General features: G+C 43.8%; 1 protein-coding gene across 2 annotated transcripts in view; it reads left to right on the top strand.

Annotated features, from left to right (window-relative positions):
- The window catches only part of gpc5c (glypican 5c), a 76978-nt gene extending 59159 nt beyond the window's left edge, over positions 1–17819 (top strand). For both annotated transcript variants that reach the window (XM_037459197.2, XM_037459195.2), the window contains 2 exons: positions 2015–2156; positions 15648–17819. In XM_037459197.2, the coding sequence (XP_037315094.2) occupies positions 2015–2156; positions 15648–15835 (330 nt within the window). In that variant the 3' untranslated portion in view covers positions 15836–17819. The remainder of the gene's footprint in view (positions 1–2014; positions 2157–15647) is intronic.
- Positions 17820–19497: the final 1678 nt, after the last annotated feature.

Raw genomic sequence — 19497 nt, 5'->3', positions numbered from 1 at the left:
AAACGTCCCCCGAACGGCCCGGTTATTAGCTTAATACCCAAACGGTTATCTGGAAGGTGTTAGTACACACATTAAGCTGTTGAGCAGAGCATTTCCTCCTAAACTCATTGCATGTATTTTGTTCCTTTACATAATATAAAAAGTTCATGGATTTGTCACGGTTGCTGTCCAGAACAAAGGTCTACATTTTCTCCCTGGCTGTCTATCAATAATGCACAAAGTGAGGATTTTTGAATGTGTCTCCTAATGTGTCCCCGAACTTCTAACAAAGATCACATATCAGCCCCAAAACAGGTAGAGCAATAGGAGGCCACACAAAGAGCTTGTCAAGAGGTTGTAATGTGAGCCAAACCACAACTATAACGGCATATAATATTATTCTCATTCCTTCAACGTAAACCTCTTGTACCTAAATGTACATCGATGAAAACTGAGCTGTCCAGCTACTGTTTGGCTTTCTTTTTTCTTCTTTTTTTTTGCAGTGAATATTACGTTTTAGCTGGAATAGATGTTTTAGACCTTCCATTAAAAGGCCCTCTCCAGTGACATGAAGCCCGGCGGTGTGGTGTGGATGTCTCATATCACTGTAGCACTCACTTCTTTCACTTCGGCCTGAGTGAGAGAGGGGTCACTTTCACATTAGGTAAAAACTGGAATGTGCGACTGATGTAATGAGTTACAATTTCAAAAGCTGGTCTCCTCTTCCACTCTCTTACTAGCAGATAATGTTTAACACTTCAGTGTCAGAGTGACATAAAGAATACCAAAACTTGGCAACAATAGTACCAACAACTTGTTCCTATGGGAACAGGACTTGGAGGAAATCATCATGTTGGACCAGTGACAATCAAACATTTATACTGGCCAAATAACTTATAGTTAGCTTTGCGACGTCGGTTTACATATACTGATCATGAAAGGTTTCTTTTGGGGTATTTGAAGGCCCAGAAGACAATTACTTGAATGTCACCTTTGCTGTCAGATGTGTTGAGTGACAGGCAGAATAACGAGTCAGGGGAAAGGATGTTAGTTATCCCTCAACACCTCAAACCCCGCCCCCACTCCCGTCCTCTCAACATGTCTTCAGTGGTCATATGAAGGTCAGCTGTGTACCAGGATTGATCTTGTCTGCTTTCTCATGAATATTTAATACTGTGTGTGTTTTTGTGTGTGTTTTTTGTGCATGCTTGTACAACGTAAATCCTGGACAGAATGCGCAAACTGCATTTGGCTTTATAGTTCCGCATTTTCTACAAACGTGGTGTTCGCGGCCCTTTCTTAGCCTCATAACTCTGGATCAGGATCATTTGTTGTTGAGTGACGAGAGCATCTTGTCAGACGCGGTGCGATGGAACAAAGACCACCTTAACAGCAGGAAAGACTAGCAGGTGGTTCAATTAGTCGGCCTCACGCTGAGAGAGGCGAACATCATAAGGAGATGTGCTTCAAACTGCAGCCCCACAAAGTCGTGATGCAGAACCGTGTTATGTGCTTCTATAGGTCCAGGTTTTTATTACAGTGGAGTAAAAAGATGTTCTTGTGTGCCATACAATTAAACCACACACTATTGTGCAATTGATCCTTTTTCCCGTTAACTTCAACAAGTAGCGGATGAAAAACGATTTGGCATCCTTGTAATCATGAGCATGTAATTAAATGCAACGCGTCATCTTACCGCCCAGGGGCCTCACTGTACAGCGCTCCAATCTGCTCTGCTGTTCCCAGCAGATGCTTTGGATCATCTGTTAGCCCCTGCTGACAATGACAGCGATTGATATGTCGGAGCAGGAGACTCATACACATACGTACTGAGCTCTAATATTCCACAGGGAAGCAGTCGACCACCTACTGGTTGCTGGATCCATACGTGCTGTGCAAATGTATTTCAGACCTATGGAGTTATATATGATGACTAAAGAATTGAGGAGGAGCAGTGTTGTAAACATAGCAAAATGAGCATTCCATGTAAACCGGTGTGTGATAGACCTTCTCTTTCTGTGTTTGCTTTGTTCAGGAGACCCAGGACATGTTTCCCCAACTGGGCCAGATGGAGGCCTGGGATGAGCTCGGCAGTGGGGAAGCAGAGGAGGGCAGCACCACAGACTGTGATGACGAAGATGGATGTCAAGCCTCAGGAGACGGTCAAGACCAGACCTGTAAGTTACGTCCACATGCACAAAAATGTGCAAATTCCTCTATTCATTTTTGTAATTTGTCGGCAAAAGTAACGTTTATCATGATGATGTTAACGTGATTCATCATCTGTTAATATTTGAATTGTGTTCACCTACTGTATCCCCTGGGACAGATTTCCCTTCTTCATTTTCTCTTGCTTGCTGAGCATTGAATTGTTTTTCACAAAAGTTACTCCGTCATGCAACTCTTACAGGGCAAGAAAAGTTTACTTTAAATCATACAGTATCTTCACACTCTGCTATTCTCGCCCACCGCGTCCCTTTGAGGCTACAGCAAAGGTCGTGGCACATAACGTTGCTCCGATCCTGAGGAGCAAACAGACAGTTTAATTCACACAGTCAGAACCACACCAGCCTGCTATCTTTGTAAGGAGACATATCGGAATAAGGCGTTTCCTAGCCCCTCACCATGACACAACTTAGTGCCTGATACTGACTATAACTCTTACGTAAACCCACAAATTACCCTTTTTGCGGTCCGTCATAAAGTGAGGACTGACCCACATGGCCTTACTCTGGGTGTAGGACTCAAATTGGACCTCTCAGAGATAGCTGTTTAAGTACACACACACACACATTGTTGGGGAATGCGTCGGCTATATTGAGAATTTAAAGCTTTGTGTTTAGCATCCCTAATGATCACTTTGCTTTTTTACACCTACATAGTTAGTTAGTCGTGGCCTGTGAAGCATTTTTCTGACCTGCATGGAGGGAGTAGGAACATGGAGAAGCTAATAAGCACTTATACCTGCATGCACATGCAGCAGGTGCCCAGTTTGCTTACCATAAAGCAGACAGGCAGCCACATTAAGGACTGACCCGGTGAGAATATCCTATCTGGAATAGACTGAGCCTCTTTGACTTCCCCAATTCCTCTGCAAGACTGCAGAAATGCCAGATGCTTATTCAGTCATCTCTGGGTGTTTACCCAGTCTAAAGCACATTTTGCTAAATTCCTTTACAGGTGCCTTTTGATGATTACCCAATTTAAAACAATTGGCCTAAGGGTCATCACAACGCCGTCACAACGAATTTCAAATACAATCTGCGTTGCACTTGAAGCGTGCGTTATGCAAATTGCAGTTTGGCTTGACTACTCGCAGCTGATATGAATGCTGTAAATTGTAAACAAATAACCCAGGCAGTGCAAATGATTTAAACTGTTTTGGCACCACTAACAAATTTCCTCTTATATGCCATTAGCCACTGCAATTCACAAGTGCAAAACAAGAATACTCCATGGCCATGAGGGCTCTCAGCCAGGATATATAACACTTCAGGTCTTGTTTTACCAAAGCGTAGAAAGAAGGCTATCCGGGCCCAAATGCAGCTAATACACCAATCAATAGCCATTATATTCCTTGTTCTACACAGCAATGGACAGGTTATTTCTGCCCTGCTCCTTGTTGTGATGTGGATAAAACATACCAGCCTTTCTTAGAGCCCTGACAGCAGCACCAGTATCCCAACAGCGGGGGATAATCAATCAGGACCGCTGTGTGGGATTTACACAACAGAACCCATTAGTCTTTGCCGCAAGTATAAATCCATATCCTTGGTGAGCCCAGTTGCCTGCACAACTGTCCTTTAGCCCTACAAAAGAATATTTGTCATTCAGCAACAAAACTCATGCCTGTTGGAAAAGTGCAATTTGCCTACTGGGATCTTTAAAGACAAATTACTGCGTTGGCCTTAGTATTAGTCAGCCACCCCCCTGAAAACGGATGCCCAGAGCTGGGATGCAATTGTCTTCTGCTGCATGGTTCACTCCTGGCACATAATTCACTTACACAAGCTAGGCCTGGCTTTTTTTTAACTCAGCAATGTGAATATCCAACGCAGTCTGTTAGATAAAAGTTATGGTAATACGCATATAATTACATTTTTCATTTGCATGCTGTATTTACACACTAGGTTGTTTTCTGCCATCTCAATGGGAAGCCATCTTAAATGTCTCTCATTCTCTTATGACTGTGTAATAATAATGGTTAAACTGTTATCTGAACATCAACTTTGGCAGCTGTAACTTGAAATAACTTATGGGGAGAAATATCCCACCCCCATCTGTCGGTGTACTTGTTTGCTCCGGTTTCACAGTGGCACAGCTCCCAGGGCCCTGATTAAAAGGGGTCACCCACCGTAGTGCTTATAGTGACTTCCTTACCAAGCTAATGAACGGCGCTAATCAGCAGAGAACAGACTGCCTGGCTCTATCATCACTCAGATGAGATGGAACTTGTGCCACTCTTGCTAAGGAGATGGCTTACATGCGCGTGGCCTCCTGCATACTGAAAGCATGTTTAAGAATGCAGATGCAGAGTCTTTTTTGTACGCACAGTGCCTAAGCAGGCAACCAAATGAAAAATGAGCACTATGTTAATATTTGACCCTGTCCGGCTCAATAACAAACGTGCAAAAACCTCCAGACAAGAGTTATAAAAAGTCTTTATTTTCCAAGTCCTCTAATGAGCTCTCTGCTTTTAAGAGAAAGTGCATTCTGATTGCATGATGTCGAGCCTGTTTGATCATGGTTCAAATCCTGCTCCTCTAGCCTGGAGACATGCTAGTGTACTCGGGTGCCAACAAAACAAGGCCCGGTCGTGTACGAACTGCCATCACCACAGCCATGAACAGACGAATGAATCTGTGAATCTTCAATGAACCATGTCATCTCTCTTTCCCTGCAGCAATGAGAACCTCTTCTGTGGTGCATTTTGTGGCGTGATTATGGCTTATTAACTCTATTAGCCCGGGAACACTTCAGGCTGCTCCTTCCAAAGGAGTTATTCATTCGCAGATAGCTCATTAACGTATTAATCTCTGAAAGAGCCACAGTGGCTCTTTAGACCCCTATTTCTCCATTAGGAAGAGAAGCGAGACTCAAAATGTCTGCATCAAAAGGCAGATCAGTACTTTATTTGTCTGCCTGCGTCCGTGAGCTCAGCGGCCTTATCTGAGTGTCTGGCACAGTAGGCAAAGTCTTTTCTGTTCTGGCCTTTTGTGCAGATCTGGGAAATACGACTGAAATCCCTGAGGACTTTTTTGTCTTTGTGAAACCTTTAGGATCAGGAAAGAGTTTAGAATGGAACATGGGCGATTTAAAAGCATTGCCGGTGCTGTTAGTGCTGCTGTTGAAGCAATCTGCTTGACAAAGGTGTGAGGGGTCATAAACCCATTTAAGATGAGGGAGATAAGCATAAATGCATGGCTAAACGCTTCCTGTGGTTGAGCTGGAGGGATGTGCTCCGAGAAGTGTGAAGTCACGAAAGCACAATTTTCTCTTGGTAACAAACACCATCTGCCATGCACACTTGTGAGCTCATCAGGAAAAACAAAGACACCTCTGGCATTGCCCACATACTTTTCAGTCCAGTGGCTAAACCTCTCCATTATCATGAAGCCACTAGTAATGATTGTTGTTCTTTTCCATCCTGTTAAAGAACATAAGCGTCTAGATATGACAAGATGGAAAGATTAACCACGGACAAATTATTAACTTTTCTTTTCTCTCCTTACATTGCCGAAGGAAACAGCTGTTTCTAAGTGAGTGTGTGTGTGTGTGTTTGTGAGTGAGAGAGAGAGAGTGTTTGTGTGAAAACCTGACCCCAAGGGAAAGTACACAGAACTCTTATTTAGATTCACAGCTGCTAGTTTTGTTTTCAATGCAGATTGGGAATTTTTTTCTCGACATACTCTATGCAGATCCATACGAATGCATCCGTTCAAAGACTTTTAAAGAGGTGGGTTTGCATGGCACTAGAAGGCTCCAATCAGAAATTTTTGAATTTAAGGCTGAAGGGCACCAGAGCAACATCTGCTCACCCCATCTATCAATGTCCAGTCTAATATGCAGTTTATATTCTGCTATGCACAGTTTTAAAACACTCTTTTCTTCCAATTGGCTGTTCAAACGACTGCATCTACTGTATATATAATGACCTTGAACCTGACCTCAACTTCAACTTAAAGGTTCCATGATGCTCATTGGTTGTTGGCGCACCTGAATATCAAAGGCACTGAGAGAACTTATTTTCAAAGTCTGAAAAGGCTATAAAAGGTGTGCGGCAGCTGTTGACTCGGGCCGGGGGAAGAACATTCCTGAAGCGAACGACTGCTTGGGCAGGATATAGCCAACATACACCACTGTTAGCAGGATTACACTGGATCAATCCCACAGCTTGCTGTTGCTCTGCACAGAGCACACACCCATATTTTGTTTTAGAAAACTTGCATGATGGAGAGACGAGTTGAGAGGAAGGCTAATGCGAGGCAAACTGGGGTCTGCGAGGGGACAAAAGGTCAGTGGTAGAGGGGAAAGAAAATGTTTGAGCCAATAACAACAGTGGAGGGGTAATACCATTGAGAATTGTGATGTGATTATACAGTACAAGATGTAACAGAGGCATCTTTAGGGCTTTGGTGCATTAGGATGATTGCAACATACAAGCCTATGATTCGATCTACCGTGACAAACAGTTAAGTTAAAATGGAGGGTGGAGGATTTGGTGCTTGTATGCCCTTCCAGGGTTGGGTAGAGCCTATCCCAAATCATTCCATCCTCGGTCCTGGACTGAGCCTGGTCCCCTTGTGACTGGCGTGCGCAGAGGCCGGCTGTCCAGCAGATGTATTGGCTTTGTCCCGTTGCGGAAATTACCAGTATGACTGCCATTTCCCTTAGCCTTTCATCTGGAGCTCAAGGAGGCCGAGAGAGAGGCGGCGTAGGGTTGGAGAAGAAGGAACGCAAGGATCAGAGCGGCTTTGCCGCATGGGAGGATTGTCTGGTTTGCGGATGAATGGGGGAGGAGTGATCACATTTTACTCAAATATGCACAGTCATCTATTTCTCTTTATGTGCTGTTGTGACGTTAAGCCATTTTCTATACGCATATCTTGATCTGATTTTGAGAAGTTTCATTATTATACGCCTTGAAATGAATATGGACAAAGACAAAAGTAGTAGAGGAGTAATCCTTCTGACTAATATGTCGCCAAACCTATTTGTTAGCGCTAGATTTGTAACATATTTTTATTGTATATTTTCTAGAATTGTCAGTAGATAACAAAAAAAAACAAATTAATTGCACATTTTGAAATTCAATAATTGCGATAAAAGGTTGTTTCTTATATAGACTAAATCTTACAAGTAATGAGTAATCACTTTAGAACGCGTGTATTATAGACACTGTTGCTTAATTGTGTTTTAAATACAAAAGCACACAGATGTGATCATCTCGAAGCCCGAATTCCACCAGGTGAAACATGTTGAACTTGCGACTCTTCCTGCTGCTCTGAAGATCCAACAATCTACCGAAATTTATCCAGGACATTTTTCACACCACTGTCTTTTAGGGACACAGTGGTGGACATCTTCAGATCGTGTGCTGGGGTAGTGTCGAGGTGTGGGTGAGGAGGACACACGTGGTTTAAATACACTGGGAAGGTGCAGGTGAAAACAACAACACCTCAGGGCAGGAAGTGAAGCTAAGCCAGGTACAACAAGGCAAGAAAATACAAAATAAAACAGGAAACAACCCCACACCGTGACAGGTAGATTTTCTTCCCTGTAGTTTTAATGGCACTTTGAGAGCATATTAGCTTGAAGGGCTCCCTAGGCACATTGTCATCAGGGGAGAGTGGTTCTCATTAGCCTGCATCATCATTTCCTTTCCAAGCAGTATCAGTGAGGCCTTTATGATTAAACATTTCTAGCACACCTTTGGGGCGTTTGGAAACACTAAGGATCTCTGGTGTGGCAACAGGTTATAAACTAAAGGAAGTGGTGGGTGTAACTACCTCGGGAAACGACTGAAAATATATTTTGTATGGCTGCTATGAAGTTCACCAGCAGAAGAACAGGGAAGGCTAACGAACGAGTGCTTTGATACCAAAGCCACATAAAGGTCTACAGTAGCACAGAAGTAGCTGTTATTCACTAATCACTAATACAACAATAAAAGCACTTCCAATGTGGGGGTCTCCAAGTATTAAATGGCGTTTTAAATGTTGTCCAGACTCGAGTGTTTTTTATTGAGAGCTGCAGATTCAATGGCTTGTTGTGTGTATTTTGTGGTAAAAACTTCCTCCGGTCATCGGAACCAACGTGGGGGTTACAGGCTAACAAGAAGGTCTACAGCTGAGCAAATCAGTAATGAACCTGGTTTATTTGGGCTTTGTTAGTGCCAATATATAGGCTGCTCTGCTGGGGGTCGGCGAGGGGGGAGTAGGAAGGTGAGTTGGGGTAGAAGCTGCGCTTGGTGAGCGACTAGCTTGACTGGCTTGACTTTATTGACGCCTGGAGCTAAGCCCTGGCTACTAACACAGAAATTGGCATTCCTCGTGTAACACAGCACTGAACAAATAAAGGCAGACATTCCACTGATATTGAAAAATACAGTAGAGGGATAAGCAGGGATGAGTCTGATCCTCTTTGTCTCAGCTCACCGTGGTATGCAGGGGGAACTACATACCAGGAGAGAAGGCTTGCGAGGACGTGGGGAGGGATTTTCCCTGAGAGCTACTTCCAACTCAAACTGAAAAGATGCAAACTTTGGTGTTAAAACAAGATCATGATTATTCAATGATGTTTCAAGTAGCAGAGGTGCATTAGCATTGCAAGAATGGTCAGTTAATGGAAGTTGCCAGCAAATGAGCCAATTTTTGCATCAGCAACCTGCTGTGCTAGTTTGTTTTCTGCCATATATATACTGTATGTGTGTATGCATCTCAGCCCTGCGCATGCACGACAAGTGGCTTCATTAAGGGCCCATCTTATTGACCATTGTTTAGAGAAACAAAGCCCCTCTCCCTTATCCATAATTGATGCGGCAATTATAGCTGGACCTGGGACAGACTGTCGGGCCCGAGGACTGGAAGGGGGCTGACCTTTCACTGCTTTAGCTGATCACAGATCAGACAGGAAGGGCCACTGACAGAAGGCGTCGTTCTGAATAATTTGATTCTTAAACTGGTGGCAGTTATGCAACCATAAGTTTACATCAAAGTATTTGGCTCGCCCACTCAAAATCAAACATTTATAACATCACAAGTTTTTTTTCCTTATCCCGCACAGATTTCTGACTTTGAAGTTGAAAAGGCAAGTATCCCTTAGATCAGTTTATCTCAGAGGAGGACAGTCACATGGAGCAACTCAAGACTACATCACATTCTGTGCATTTGCCTTTTTCTGTGGGCACTGCTCATGCTACATGATGTCACTGAGCAGGCAGCATTAAAAAAGACACATACTAAAGCTTTTTCTTTTGCACTTTCACCCCCACAGCTTTAAGTGTCACTTGAACATCAACAGCTCTCAATGTGTTGACTGTGTCATTGGATTCTTGATACTCGAGGCAAGACTGCCCACAATGTCATAGAAGGAAATAGTGAAAGCATCCAACTCGAGACTTTTGCATTCCTTGGCTGAGTCCAGTGTGCAGGGCAAGGATCCACGTGTAAAACGTTATGTCAGGGGATGCACACAGTGACAGCCTCTCTTGTCTGCTATCTGATGTTTACTCACTGTTGCCTATAATGGATTGTTATGAAATGTGTGCATGGTGGGTACGCGGCAAAGGAGGAAACAAATATGAACGCAAGTTCATCTCCTCGTCTTTCACGCTTCTCTGCAAGGACGACCCGGCAACTGCCAATGCCATGCAGCATCTGGTGTTTGAGTGTATACAGGTGCCGTGTCAGGTGTGTGTGTGTTTGTGTGTGTGTCGACACTTACATCTTCCAAAGTCAGTTCTCTGCTAGGGAATGTGGCATGTGAGACTGTGGGGTGATCCTGGACCTTTAACTTGCTCTCCTGGACACAGGTTGCTCTCTCCTCAGGACTCCCCTCCATCTTGAGACTCTGTCACATTGACTGGTAGAGGTCACTGTCCTCCCAGGGCCCCTTTTACCGATTTGTTTCCGTGTGTATGTGTTTGTGTGGGTCTGTAGGGGAGTAAATCTTAATCTTTCCAAGCAGCTTAATAGTCTTGCGCAGCCAAGAATCGCACTGGGCAGATTCCATTGCACTTATCCCTGCTCTGGAGTTGCCATGCTGCAATGCCCGTTGCTATGTCAGCAGCAGGCTAATGTGTACCTCACTGGTGCCCCTGTATTTTTGCCCCTTTAACCATTGAGTGCCCTGCCAGAGACACCATACCAAGCCCTGTATAGGTTGCCTGTGAACCAAAAGGACAGTTCCCAGAGAAATGGGTTTGTGTGCGTTTCTTAGGATTCAGAATAGGGAGATTAGTTTGACGGGGCGAGGAGCCCCTGTCTGACATGGCACCACACAAAGAGCGGGTCGCGGACAAAAAAATAGGACAGAGATGGATGGCTAGTAATGAACTGTGTGAATGCATCCTCCTCTTCCCTCCACCCTCCAACCATACCCCTCTTTGTAAGTTCCTGTGTGTGAAAGGAGATAAGTACATGTGGAGAGTGCTCGGTAAAGGTGAAGGCCTGTGAGTGTGTGCTAGACATTGAATGAGTAACTTAACAAAGTGACCCAAAGTGTTTTAGCATTCCCCAGCTGTACCAAACAATGTCTGGACACCCATGATCCACAGCCTCCAAGAGCTTCCTCTTTTTATTGGTATCCAAAGGTCTGATTGGAGGCTGACTGATAGCTTGGTGTCCTTGTACTACAGCTTTCCCAAAGAATAGAATGTGGCTTGTGCGTATGGGACTCATCGCGCATTCAAGTCTAGTGTTTTGGGAAGGTGATGACAGTGCTCAATGGATGCACCGTTTAAGTGCATGGATCCGTTTTTGTATGAATTGTTGAAGCCCAAATGAGGACCAGCTACACAGCTTATGTACACAAAGTGGTCGACGGGTATGAAAGATTCTGCATTCATACAACTTTAAAATGTCTTTGAAAGAGGAGGCAACATTGTCCATTGGGAAACAGATAGTTCATTGCTCTCAAAGTAATGGATACAGGTAGGGCTGTCACGATACCACATTTTTGTTGTGCAATTATTGCACCAACATTTATTGTCATATGTAATATTGTTGCAATCTTTAGACCCTTTCATGCCACTGATAACATAATGACAATATAATAGCATAGTAAAACAAGTACAAATACAAAGAATGTCAGAATCTTTCGGGATGTGAAAAAAAATATCCTAAAAGAAAAATAAGTGCAAGGGACACGGAGCGGGCGAAGCATCGGGCTTGGTGCGATGCGGTCGGGTTTGAACAAATGTGTGCGCGCGTGTGGAGGCGCGGCCTAAGCCCCGCCTCCAACAATGAAAGCAGACAAGAGGGAAGCGCGATCGACTAAAATGTTGGTGACGTTCATTCATTTGTAAAATGAATATCGCACCACCAAAAATGATTATTATTATTATTTTCCTATATTGTGACAGGCCTTGATACAGGTAGCAAATATCTGGCAAAGGTCACACGTCAGGTGTGATCAGAGGAGAATGCTCTGTCTCTGTAAATGATGGAGACTAATGATACAAATCATTTCTCCTGACTGCTGACAGCATCTGAAAAAACTGATCCGGCTCCAACGCTTCACAGACATTCGCTATTGCATTAAGATCTTATTTTAAAGCAGATAAGGATTGATCGAGCAAATCAACAGTGTCATTATTTGGCCGCCTGTCATAGGAGAGGAACAGTTGCTCGTGCACAAACATGCCTGTTTCACAACGTCTCACAACTCATTTCAATCTGCAAGTCCTATAATGTATGTGCCTTTTGCGCCTGTGTGCGAGCTTACATTCATAATGATGCATGTGTGAGTGGTAAAAAAAAACAAAAAACAGTGGCCTTGTCCAAATGCAGCCACCTCCGTCTAAACCCCCACGCTGCATCCGTCTCCTATCAACGCCTTAGCGGGTAGAAGACCCTGAAGGTCAAGACAGGGAGGGAGGAAAATGGTGACAATGAGAGTGAGGAGGAAGTTCTTGACCAACACCACATATTTATGTTTGTAGTGCACTAGGGATGTTGTGGTAGCTTAATAAGCCCCAGTGTACAGTAGCAGCATTCCTCAGTAGATTACAGTTCTGCAGCCCCATGCAAGCTTGAACAACACACTAGACACACAAAAATGGACCACAGTTTCCTGGTTTATCTCATCGGATTCATCCCTTAATGTACAAATCCTGATGAGAGTATGTATCAGAATCCGAATCAGAAGACATCTAATGCCACATATGTTACACCTAGAGAAGGTTGACTTTGTGAATTGGTGCATTATAAGAATAAAATGGAATAAAATATATAGGCAAAAATGTAATGTGAACACATAAGTATGTTAAAACACCTATGTATGTCCTTCTGTGCGTCTGTTGTCTACATTTATGTTGTGCATATGTGTGCATATTCCTTCAGTATTGAATATGTATCACACGTTTAGGAAAAGAGAGGTTCAATCCTATCAGTCGAAGACAGAGGGAGGATTGTTTGCTTACTCCCTTTTCACAGATTTGGCGGTTTAATCTATGAAGCTAACTGAAGGAAATCACAGAGGAAAAGGGAGAAGGAGAGAGACAGACAGAGAGACAGACAGACAGGGAGACAGAGGGGGAGGGGAGAGTAGAAGCAGAAAACTGACATTGTTGCCCAAATAACCTTCATGCTATTTCCTGTCACTACAAATACATAGCCAGCACGTTTTGTAATTCCTCCCACTCAGCTTTGCAAGCCGTATTGCTCCCTTTCTCTCCCCCCCCCCCCCCCCCCCGTTCTCCCTCCTCGAGGTCCACCTTTTCTTCAGTGCTGGCTGTTGTTGCCTCTCTGGGGCGATGGGAACAGAAGACTCCACCAAACACACAATCCGGAGAGGCATTAGTGGTAAAGGACACTCCAGGACCATTTCTTACACTCACTGCCAGCAGGGGGGTCAACGAGGTGTCAGACCACAGGACGTCCATCTTTGACAAGTTTAGGGTTGGGCTGCGTAGCTCCGTTGTACTGTATGTGTACACTGTGCTATTACATTGGATATTCAGATGTTCAAAGTGACACGATCCCCCATCCTCTTCTTCTTCATCACCCGGCTCCCTGGCATATCAAACCATTATTTATACTAAAATAGGGTCCACACACACACATATTTGCCCACTTGATGGGTCTGTTGTCTTAACAGACCTCTTTGCATTCCACTTCTATTTGTCTCTCGGGTTTCTGGTACCCTGTTTATCTCTCACAGTGTTTGTTGCCTATTATGAAGCGTGTGTTACCAATCAAATCACATTTTAACACATGTCATTGACTGGTGTTGTTATGGTAGGAGTGTGTGCAAAGGCCATTGCGTAGCCTTGAAGTCGCCCGGGGTGTATGATTCCATCCGTCTTGATATAAGTGACAACAGATCGTCATTCTCACTCTGAGGAGGCAAACTAACTGTTTTCATCCTTTAAACCCCTCCATCATCTCTAACTCCCACCAATCCTCCTCTGGGTTTTTCTGCCACCCCACCACCATATTTGGAGAATTTACACATGAGCCAGTTTATTAAGCAAGGCTTAACTGCTAACGTTGTGTCACTGTGAGAACAATATCACATTCTATGATCCTCCTGCCATTCAGATTCTTTCTAACTTAAGTTGCTTGTAGATAAAGGCTTAATAAAATACATGATCTACAATTACAAAGCACGGATGTCTTACAGACAACCAATGCATTATCCCCATATCTGCCTTTTGTGTATACATTGTATTTATATATAATAGATTTCATACCAGATTGTGGAGAATAAACTCCATTGTGGAGTCCTTTTTTTTAGGACTGGTGTTGCGTATTCTTTGAAAGTCAATAAAACATCAGGTAATTTCTATTTAATTTTGTCTACTTTATCTACTTTGCCCTCAATTAAGGCTATTGGCTATTGTTTGTCAGTCTTGTAACTTAACTTTCTTGTCCATTTTTTTATTTTTCGTAGATCACAAAGCATTTTTACCCAATGCCTCCACAAAGCCAACCGTTACATTAGGAAAACAAAAAAAGAGGTTGTTAGTGCTGTCGTCTGTGCCGTTATTGGCTGTTCTGGACCAGACCTGCTTCATTAATTAGCCAGTTGGTCATTCTGCAGTGGACTACTGTTGGTGGTTTTTTGGCCCGTTCAAATGCTGTTTTCTAACACCTCCCTAATGAGATGCAACCATTTCTATTGAAACAATAAGAGCACTCTGATTTTGGATAAATGATGTCTTTGTCTATTGTCTACGGAACAACAAGAACCATTGGCTCGCCAGTTCTCCTCTGTCTAGGGCCCTGCCTGGCCCTATTCACACACATGCACATGCACTCGGACAAACCCAGGTGCACCGTTGGGATGGGCTGATATGCGGCTTTGTAGCTGAGTATATTCTTAGATTAAATTATGTCAGCTGTGCAAGAAAAAACGACTTGTTCTGTGACAGCTTTGCAAGAGAAAAACGTTTCGCACTTTAATGTTTTATGAAGACGTGATTAAGGTATTAAACAATCCTCTGAGGAGCGCTATACGTTTTTCCACATTTTATATGCTCATAATATGCGCCAACTTTACACACACACGTGTCTGTCGAGTTTCTGGCTGTCAGGTCTCCACATGGGAAGCTGTGATGGTTCAATTAGACTACTGCGCTCTGCGTGGATCATTTATACACACACACTTGTGGGAATTGCAAAACCTGGCCTGGTTTTTTGTGATGGTGACAGCTTAAAAAAACATTTTGGCCGGACACAACGTAGCGTCCCGAAGGGAAGTGATATAAAGAGAGGGATGAGTTGCGTTTAGTGCCAGAGGGATGATGAAGTTTGAGATATACCGGGAAAGCAGTGAGGTGTACAGACATTAAAGCAATGGACCACCAATGTCAGCAGAAAATAGTTGTGTGTGTAACTCTGTGTGTGTGTGTGTGTGTGTTTGCAGGCACTGTGATTAAAATGGGTGCTAAATGTCAGCCCGACCCTCATCCCCCTTTTGTAGCTCTGATTGGCAGTAATCACAGTGTCCGGGCTCTTTATCATCTGCTTCTGAAACACCCAGTCAGTCCTCCGTCGTGACATATGTGTGATGATGCTGCCGTCAGGAGTTCAGTTCTTTCTTTCTTGCAGTGTCCATTTGGGCAGATGAACACGGTGCATGTATAACTGCGATTGTGACATTTAAATGTGAGTTAGATGCTGAACAATAATGTGCCACTATAAATGCATTTTTTAAACGTTTTAAAGCACTCTTCAAAATAAACAATTGCACTGAAACACCTACAGCTGTGCTTCTGATTCCGAACCCTCTTTAAATGTACCAGACATAATCGTACATAATTGTTCATGTCCTATTGTTTTCTAAAAAACCCTTGAGATGAGATGGTGGGAATGGTGATTGGATGATGATAAGCCCCTTACAAGCCCAAAGGACTCTGAACATTAAAGCGGATTATCATGATTACGGAGCCAAACCATTTATTTCTGTCTGCTTCTCTCTTCCCCTTTCTCTGTCTCTTACAGCACATACAGAAACCTCAAGTGAAGGAAAGTCCATCGGGAGACAACCCGGACGGGACAGGCCACATGAGAACCCTTCCAAGCCCCCCTCAGTGAAGGTGATAGGGGGCTCGCAGTCTGACAGCTGGGCACGGCCCTGGAGCCTCGCACTGCTCTTTGCTGCACTTTGCCTGCAGTGGACCCTGTACTGATGCCGGCGCCCTCTGTGAACCCCCCCCCCCCCCCCCCCAAATGCCCCCTTTTAAGAAACCCCACACATGCACAGAGACACTCGTATCATTTACATATCATGCATAGCCTCCTTACCCCGGTCCTACTTGGCTGCTTAGACGGATGCTGATGCTGGACATATTGGAATTGCAATCAAGACAAGGGGTGGAAGAGAAGAGGACGACCTTGTAAGACTGTGCAGGGGGGCTCGGGGGCTCTTGCACGGAAGCTTTTGTCCTGCAGCATCACCAATGTGTTTTTTTTTTCTACAAGCCAATCTTATGCACGCTCATCTACAAAGATTAGACTGCTTCTTCTAGGCTGTTTGGGTACGAGAGACACCGGTACAGCCCCATCGCTCACACACAAACAAAGCCTTTGGGGCTTAGAACGGGGACCTCATCATTCAGACTTTTTACTTAAAAGCGCTTCATTTCAGATATAAAGCCATCTACTCCTTTGGAAAAAAAATGTTAGTAAACCTCATCACAGCCACTGCACCAGTTATGCAGAAGAATTCAGCTCATTTGGGAACTGTTCTAATTTTCTTTGATTGAAGAATGCACGATAGATTGATAGTTCGATCCCAAGTGCGTGGCCCAGAACAGTAAATTTGATACACTCTGACGACTGTGTACGTCGGCGGGGATTAGAATGTGATGAGTTCCCAGGTGGAGACAAACTAAGTGTGTAAAGTATGTGACTGTATATAAGTGGAAAGATTTGATGGAGTGTATGAGGTTCTAATTCAACAAAAAGCTCTTAAATGATCGAGCTGTATGGCGTTATCTTTTCTTTTTCCATTGCTGTTAAAGGATTGTGCTTGTCTGCTCCATAGTATATATAGAAACATTTGAAATAACGGCAAAAAGAAAGATTTCATTTCTGTAAGAATTAAAGCAGGAATGCAGATTATTTTTCAGTTTAAGCCATTGACATAAATGGATACATTTTGGATGTTTGAACACAGCCTGTACATTGTTGATTTTACAAATGTTTATTGTGCATCAAATTGTGTGTGTTTGCTCGTTGAATTGCACATTAATGCATGTACAGTTTAACCTACCAAATTGTCCGTATTATTATGGTAGGAACAGGCTCGTCGCCTCGCTGAATGCTTTCTCGCTCAAATGATTGTTTGATACTTAAAATAATAATGAGAAAAGTTGCAGGCTGCAGATGCATTACAGGCAGTTCAACACACACAAAGACATGTCGAAAGTATTTCACAAAGTTGGGTGCATCCATTGTCCAGTATAGTGAGAGCCCTTTTGCAAGTCCCTTTTCATGAATTCCTCCTACACTTTGCCAAATAAGCTCTTATGTCTCTTCAATCACTCTTAAGCAGTCCATTCCTTTGAATATTCATCAGAATATAAGCAAAGTCCTTCTTTGTTTCAAATGATTCCTCACGAGGATGGAGCAAAAGGGAAGTTTCGACAAATCACTTTGCAGACTGCTTCAGTTCTCGGTGTAGCTGTGGTCTCTCTTGTGGAGATGAGGATGGTTTATGTGATGGTGAATGAGCGTGAATGAGGGTTGAATGTTTGGTCAATGCTTTACAGACATGGCTAAACCTGATGATGTAAGACACAGATACAATAAAATGGCTAAATTTGTCTTTACACTTACATGGGTCTATTTGCAGTGAAATACCTCTTAATAAGCCCTTGAACAGCTTCCTCTCCCTGCTGAAAAACAACTCACCTTTGGCTCCGCCTAAAAGTACGATGACCTGCTTAACTACTACCTTATACGTACAATTATACACTAAAGTATTGCAGTTAATGGAGAATGTAGATTCTAGTTGTTTACTGTGTCACATCTTGGGTTCTGTAACCACATTTCTTCAGCTCCTATGATTTCCTCCATGTAAGTTCTGTCCATGACTGTCATTCATTGCGCCCACCGATCTCATCCAGTCCTTTACCCTTGCATGTGTATAAATGTACATATTTTAAGTCACATCGTCTTGTGTCTCATTTCCTCTCTTTTGGATCAGCTTGATTCAAAGCGCTCTTTTTGTACACCCTCCTTCATAGAGTTCATTGGTCACAACAGCCTGCTTGGAAAATGTGTTTACTGAAGGCCCTGCACACCACACTCATTTTTTTTCTCATCAGTCCTCTTCACACAGGCTGTGTGGGCTTTTACAGACTGTCTTTAATTCACAGGTGCAAGCTCTAACAGCTTTAAGCAAAGACGCATTTCCAGCAAAGTCAGTGACACCCTACGGTAGCAACCACTTCAGATAAGATCTGTGTGTCAAGACAACAACCTATCTCCTTATCTCCCAGTGCCGGCGGCCTGTCTGATGAATCTGATTTGAGGAACAAATCTAATTTGCCTGCAGCATTCGATGGTGATATAAAGTTAATTTTTTGAATCTGTTTCACTCTGCCCTTCAGTCCTTCAAGCGAATCGCCTCCTTGGCCTCTGTTCTATAGTTATCTCACAGACATGAGATTCTATTCATATAAAACATAGCAAAACAAGTGACTGGGTTATCTTTTCAAAACGTTGAACCGCTTTGAACCAAGACTCGGTAACTGACGACATTGCTTCCTGCCCCTGAACACACGCCGGTGTTTGCTTGACCATACTGCTGACTGGGAGTTACGAGGGGCCGGGCATGGGCGAGCCGTATCAGTCTGACCTTCTCCGCTTTGCACCCCGGGACGCCCCCTCGCTAAACACATCAGTCCGTGTTTGCACCAGGTGCAGAGTCCATGGCGAGCGCGAGAGGGCAGACGACAGGAAAAGGCCAGCTGATGGAAAGGACAGCCAATGGTGATGACAGCCGCGTCGACAGTGACAGTTTGCCTGCTGACCCGTCGGCTTCTCCTGCAGGGGAAAACGTTTTTTTTATTTTTTTATTCATGTTCTAGAATTTCCCCCGAATGACTCTGTGCTGTCAGCTGCAACGTTGGCATCACTGTTGGACACATTTAGACACTTAAAGCTGTAGCGCGTATGGCGCCACTGTTGTCGAGAACCGAAAGGTGTTGGTGGGGTGGTGCGAGAATACCCACAGCGAGATCCAAACAGAGCGACGCTAAGGCCTCAATTAGGTGTATGTCTCGTTTAGTGGAATATTTTACCATGAAAGCCGTGAAGACATACATTACATTACAGACGCAATATATTTGCAGTATGTAGCTTATAATTGGTCTTCAGGGTAAAATTGCCTTTTTTTCTTTCCTCCACAGTGATTATAAAAGCATTTGATGGCAATTCTTCAGGCGACGGTGGCCGTCCAAGTCTCACCACACCCCTCCCACTGTTTTAGCCATCAGCCTGGGAGCACATTACTAATAGCACTTTCCTGGCTAAAGCACACAATGTCCGTGAGCTCCCTCTTTCTCTCTTTGTCTCACCGACGCACACACACACACACACACACACACACACACACGTACACTTTTAAGTTAACACCGAAATGATCACAAACACACACCGGTGATCTCATTCACACACCCCGTCCCACAGTTCCACACCAATTGCGTGCAGTCTGTATTTGGTCCTTTCCTATTTCATGCTTGGTGCTGTGAAACGGAGTGTCTGGCGAGCTGCAGACAAGAGCAGGGAGAGAGCCCAGTCCGAGCATGTCGTGGCTCCTCTTTGCATGAACGGTAAATGGACT

The sequence above is a fragment of the Pungitius pungitius genome, chromosome 15, assembly GCF_949316345.1.
Source record: "Pungitius pungitius chromosome 15, fPunPun2.1, whole genome shotgun sequence".
NCBI lineage: Eukaryota > Metazoa > Chordata > Actinopteri > Perciformes > Gasterosteidae > Pungitius > Pungitius pungitius.
Note: the sequence above shows the minus strand (reverse complement) of the source record. Positions and strands in the feature narration are given on the sequence as shown.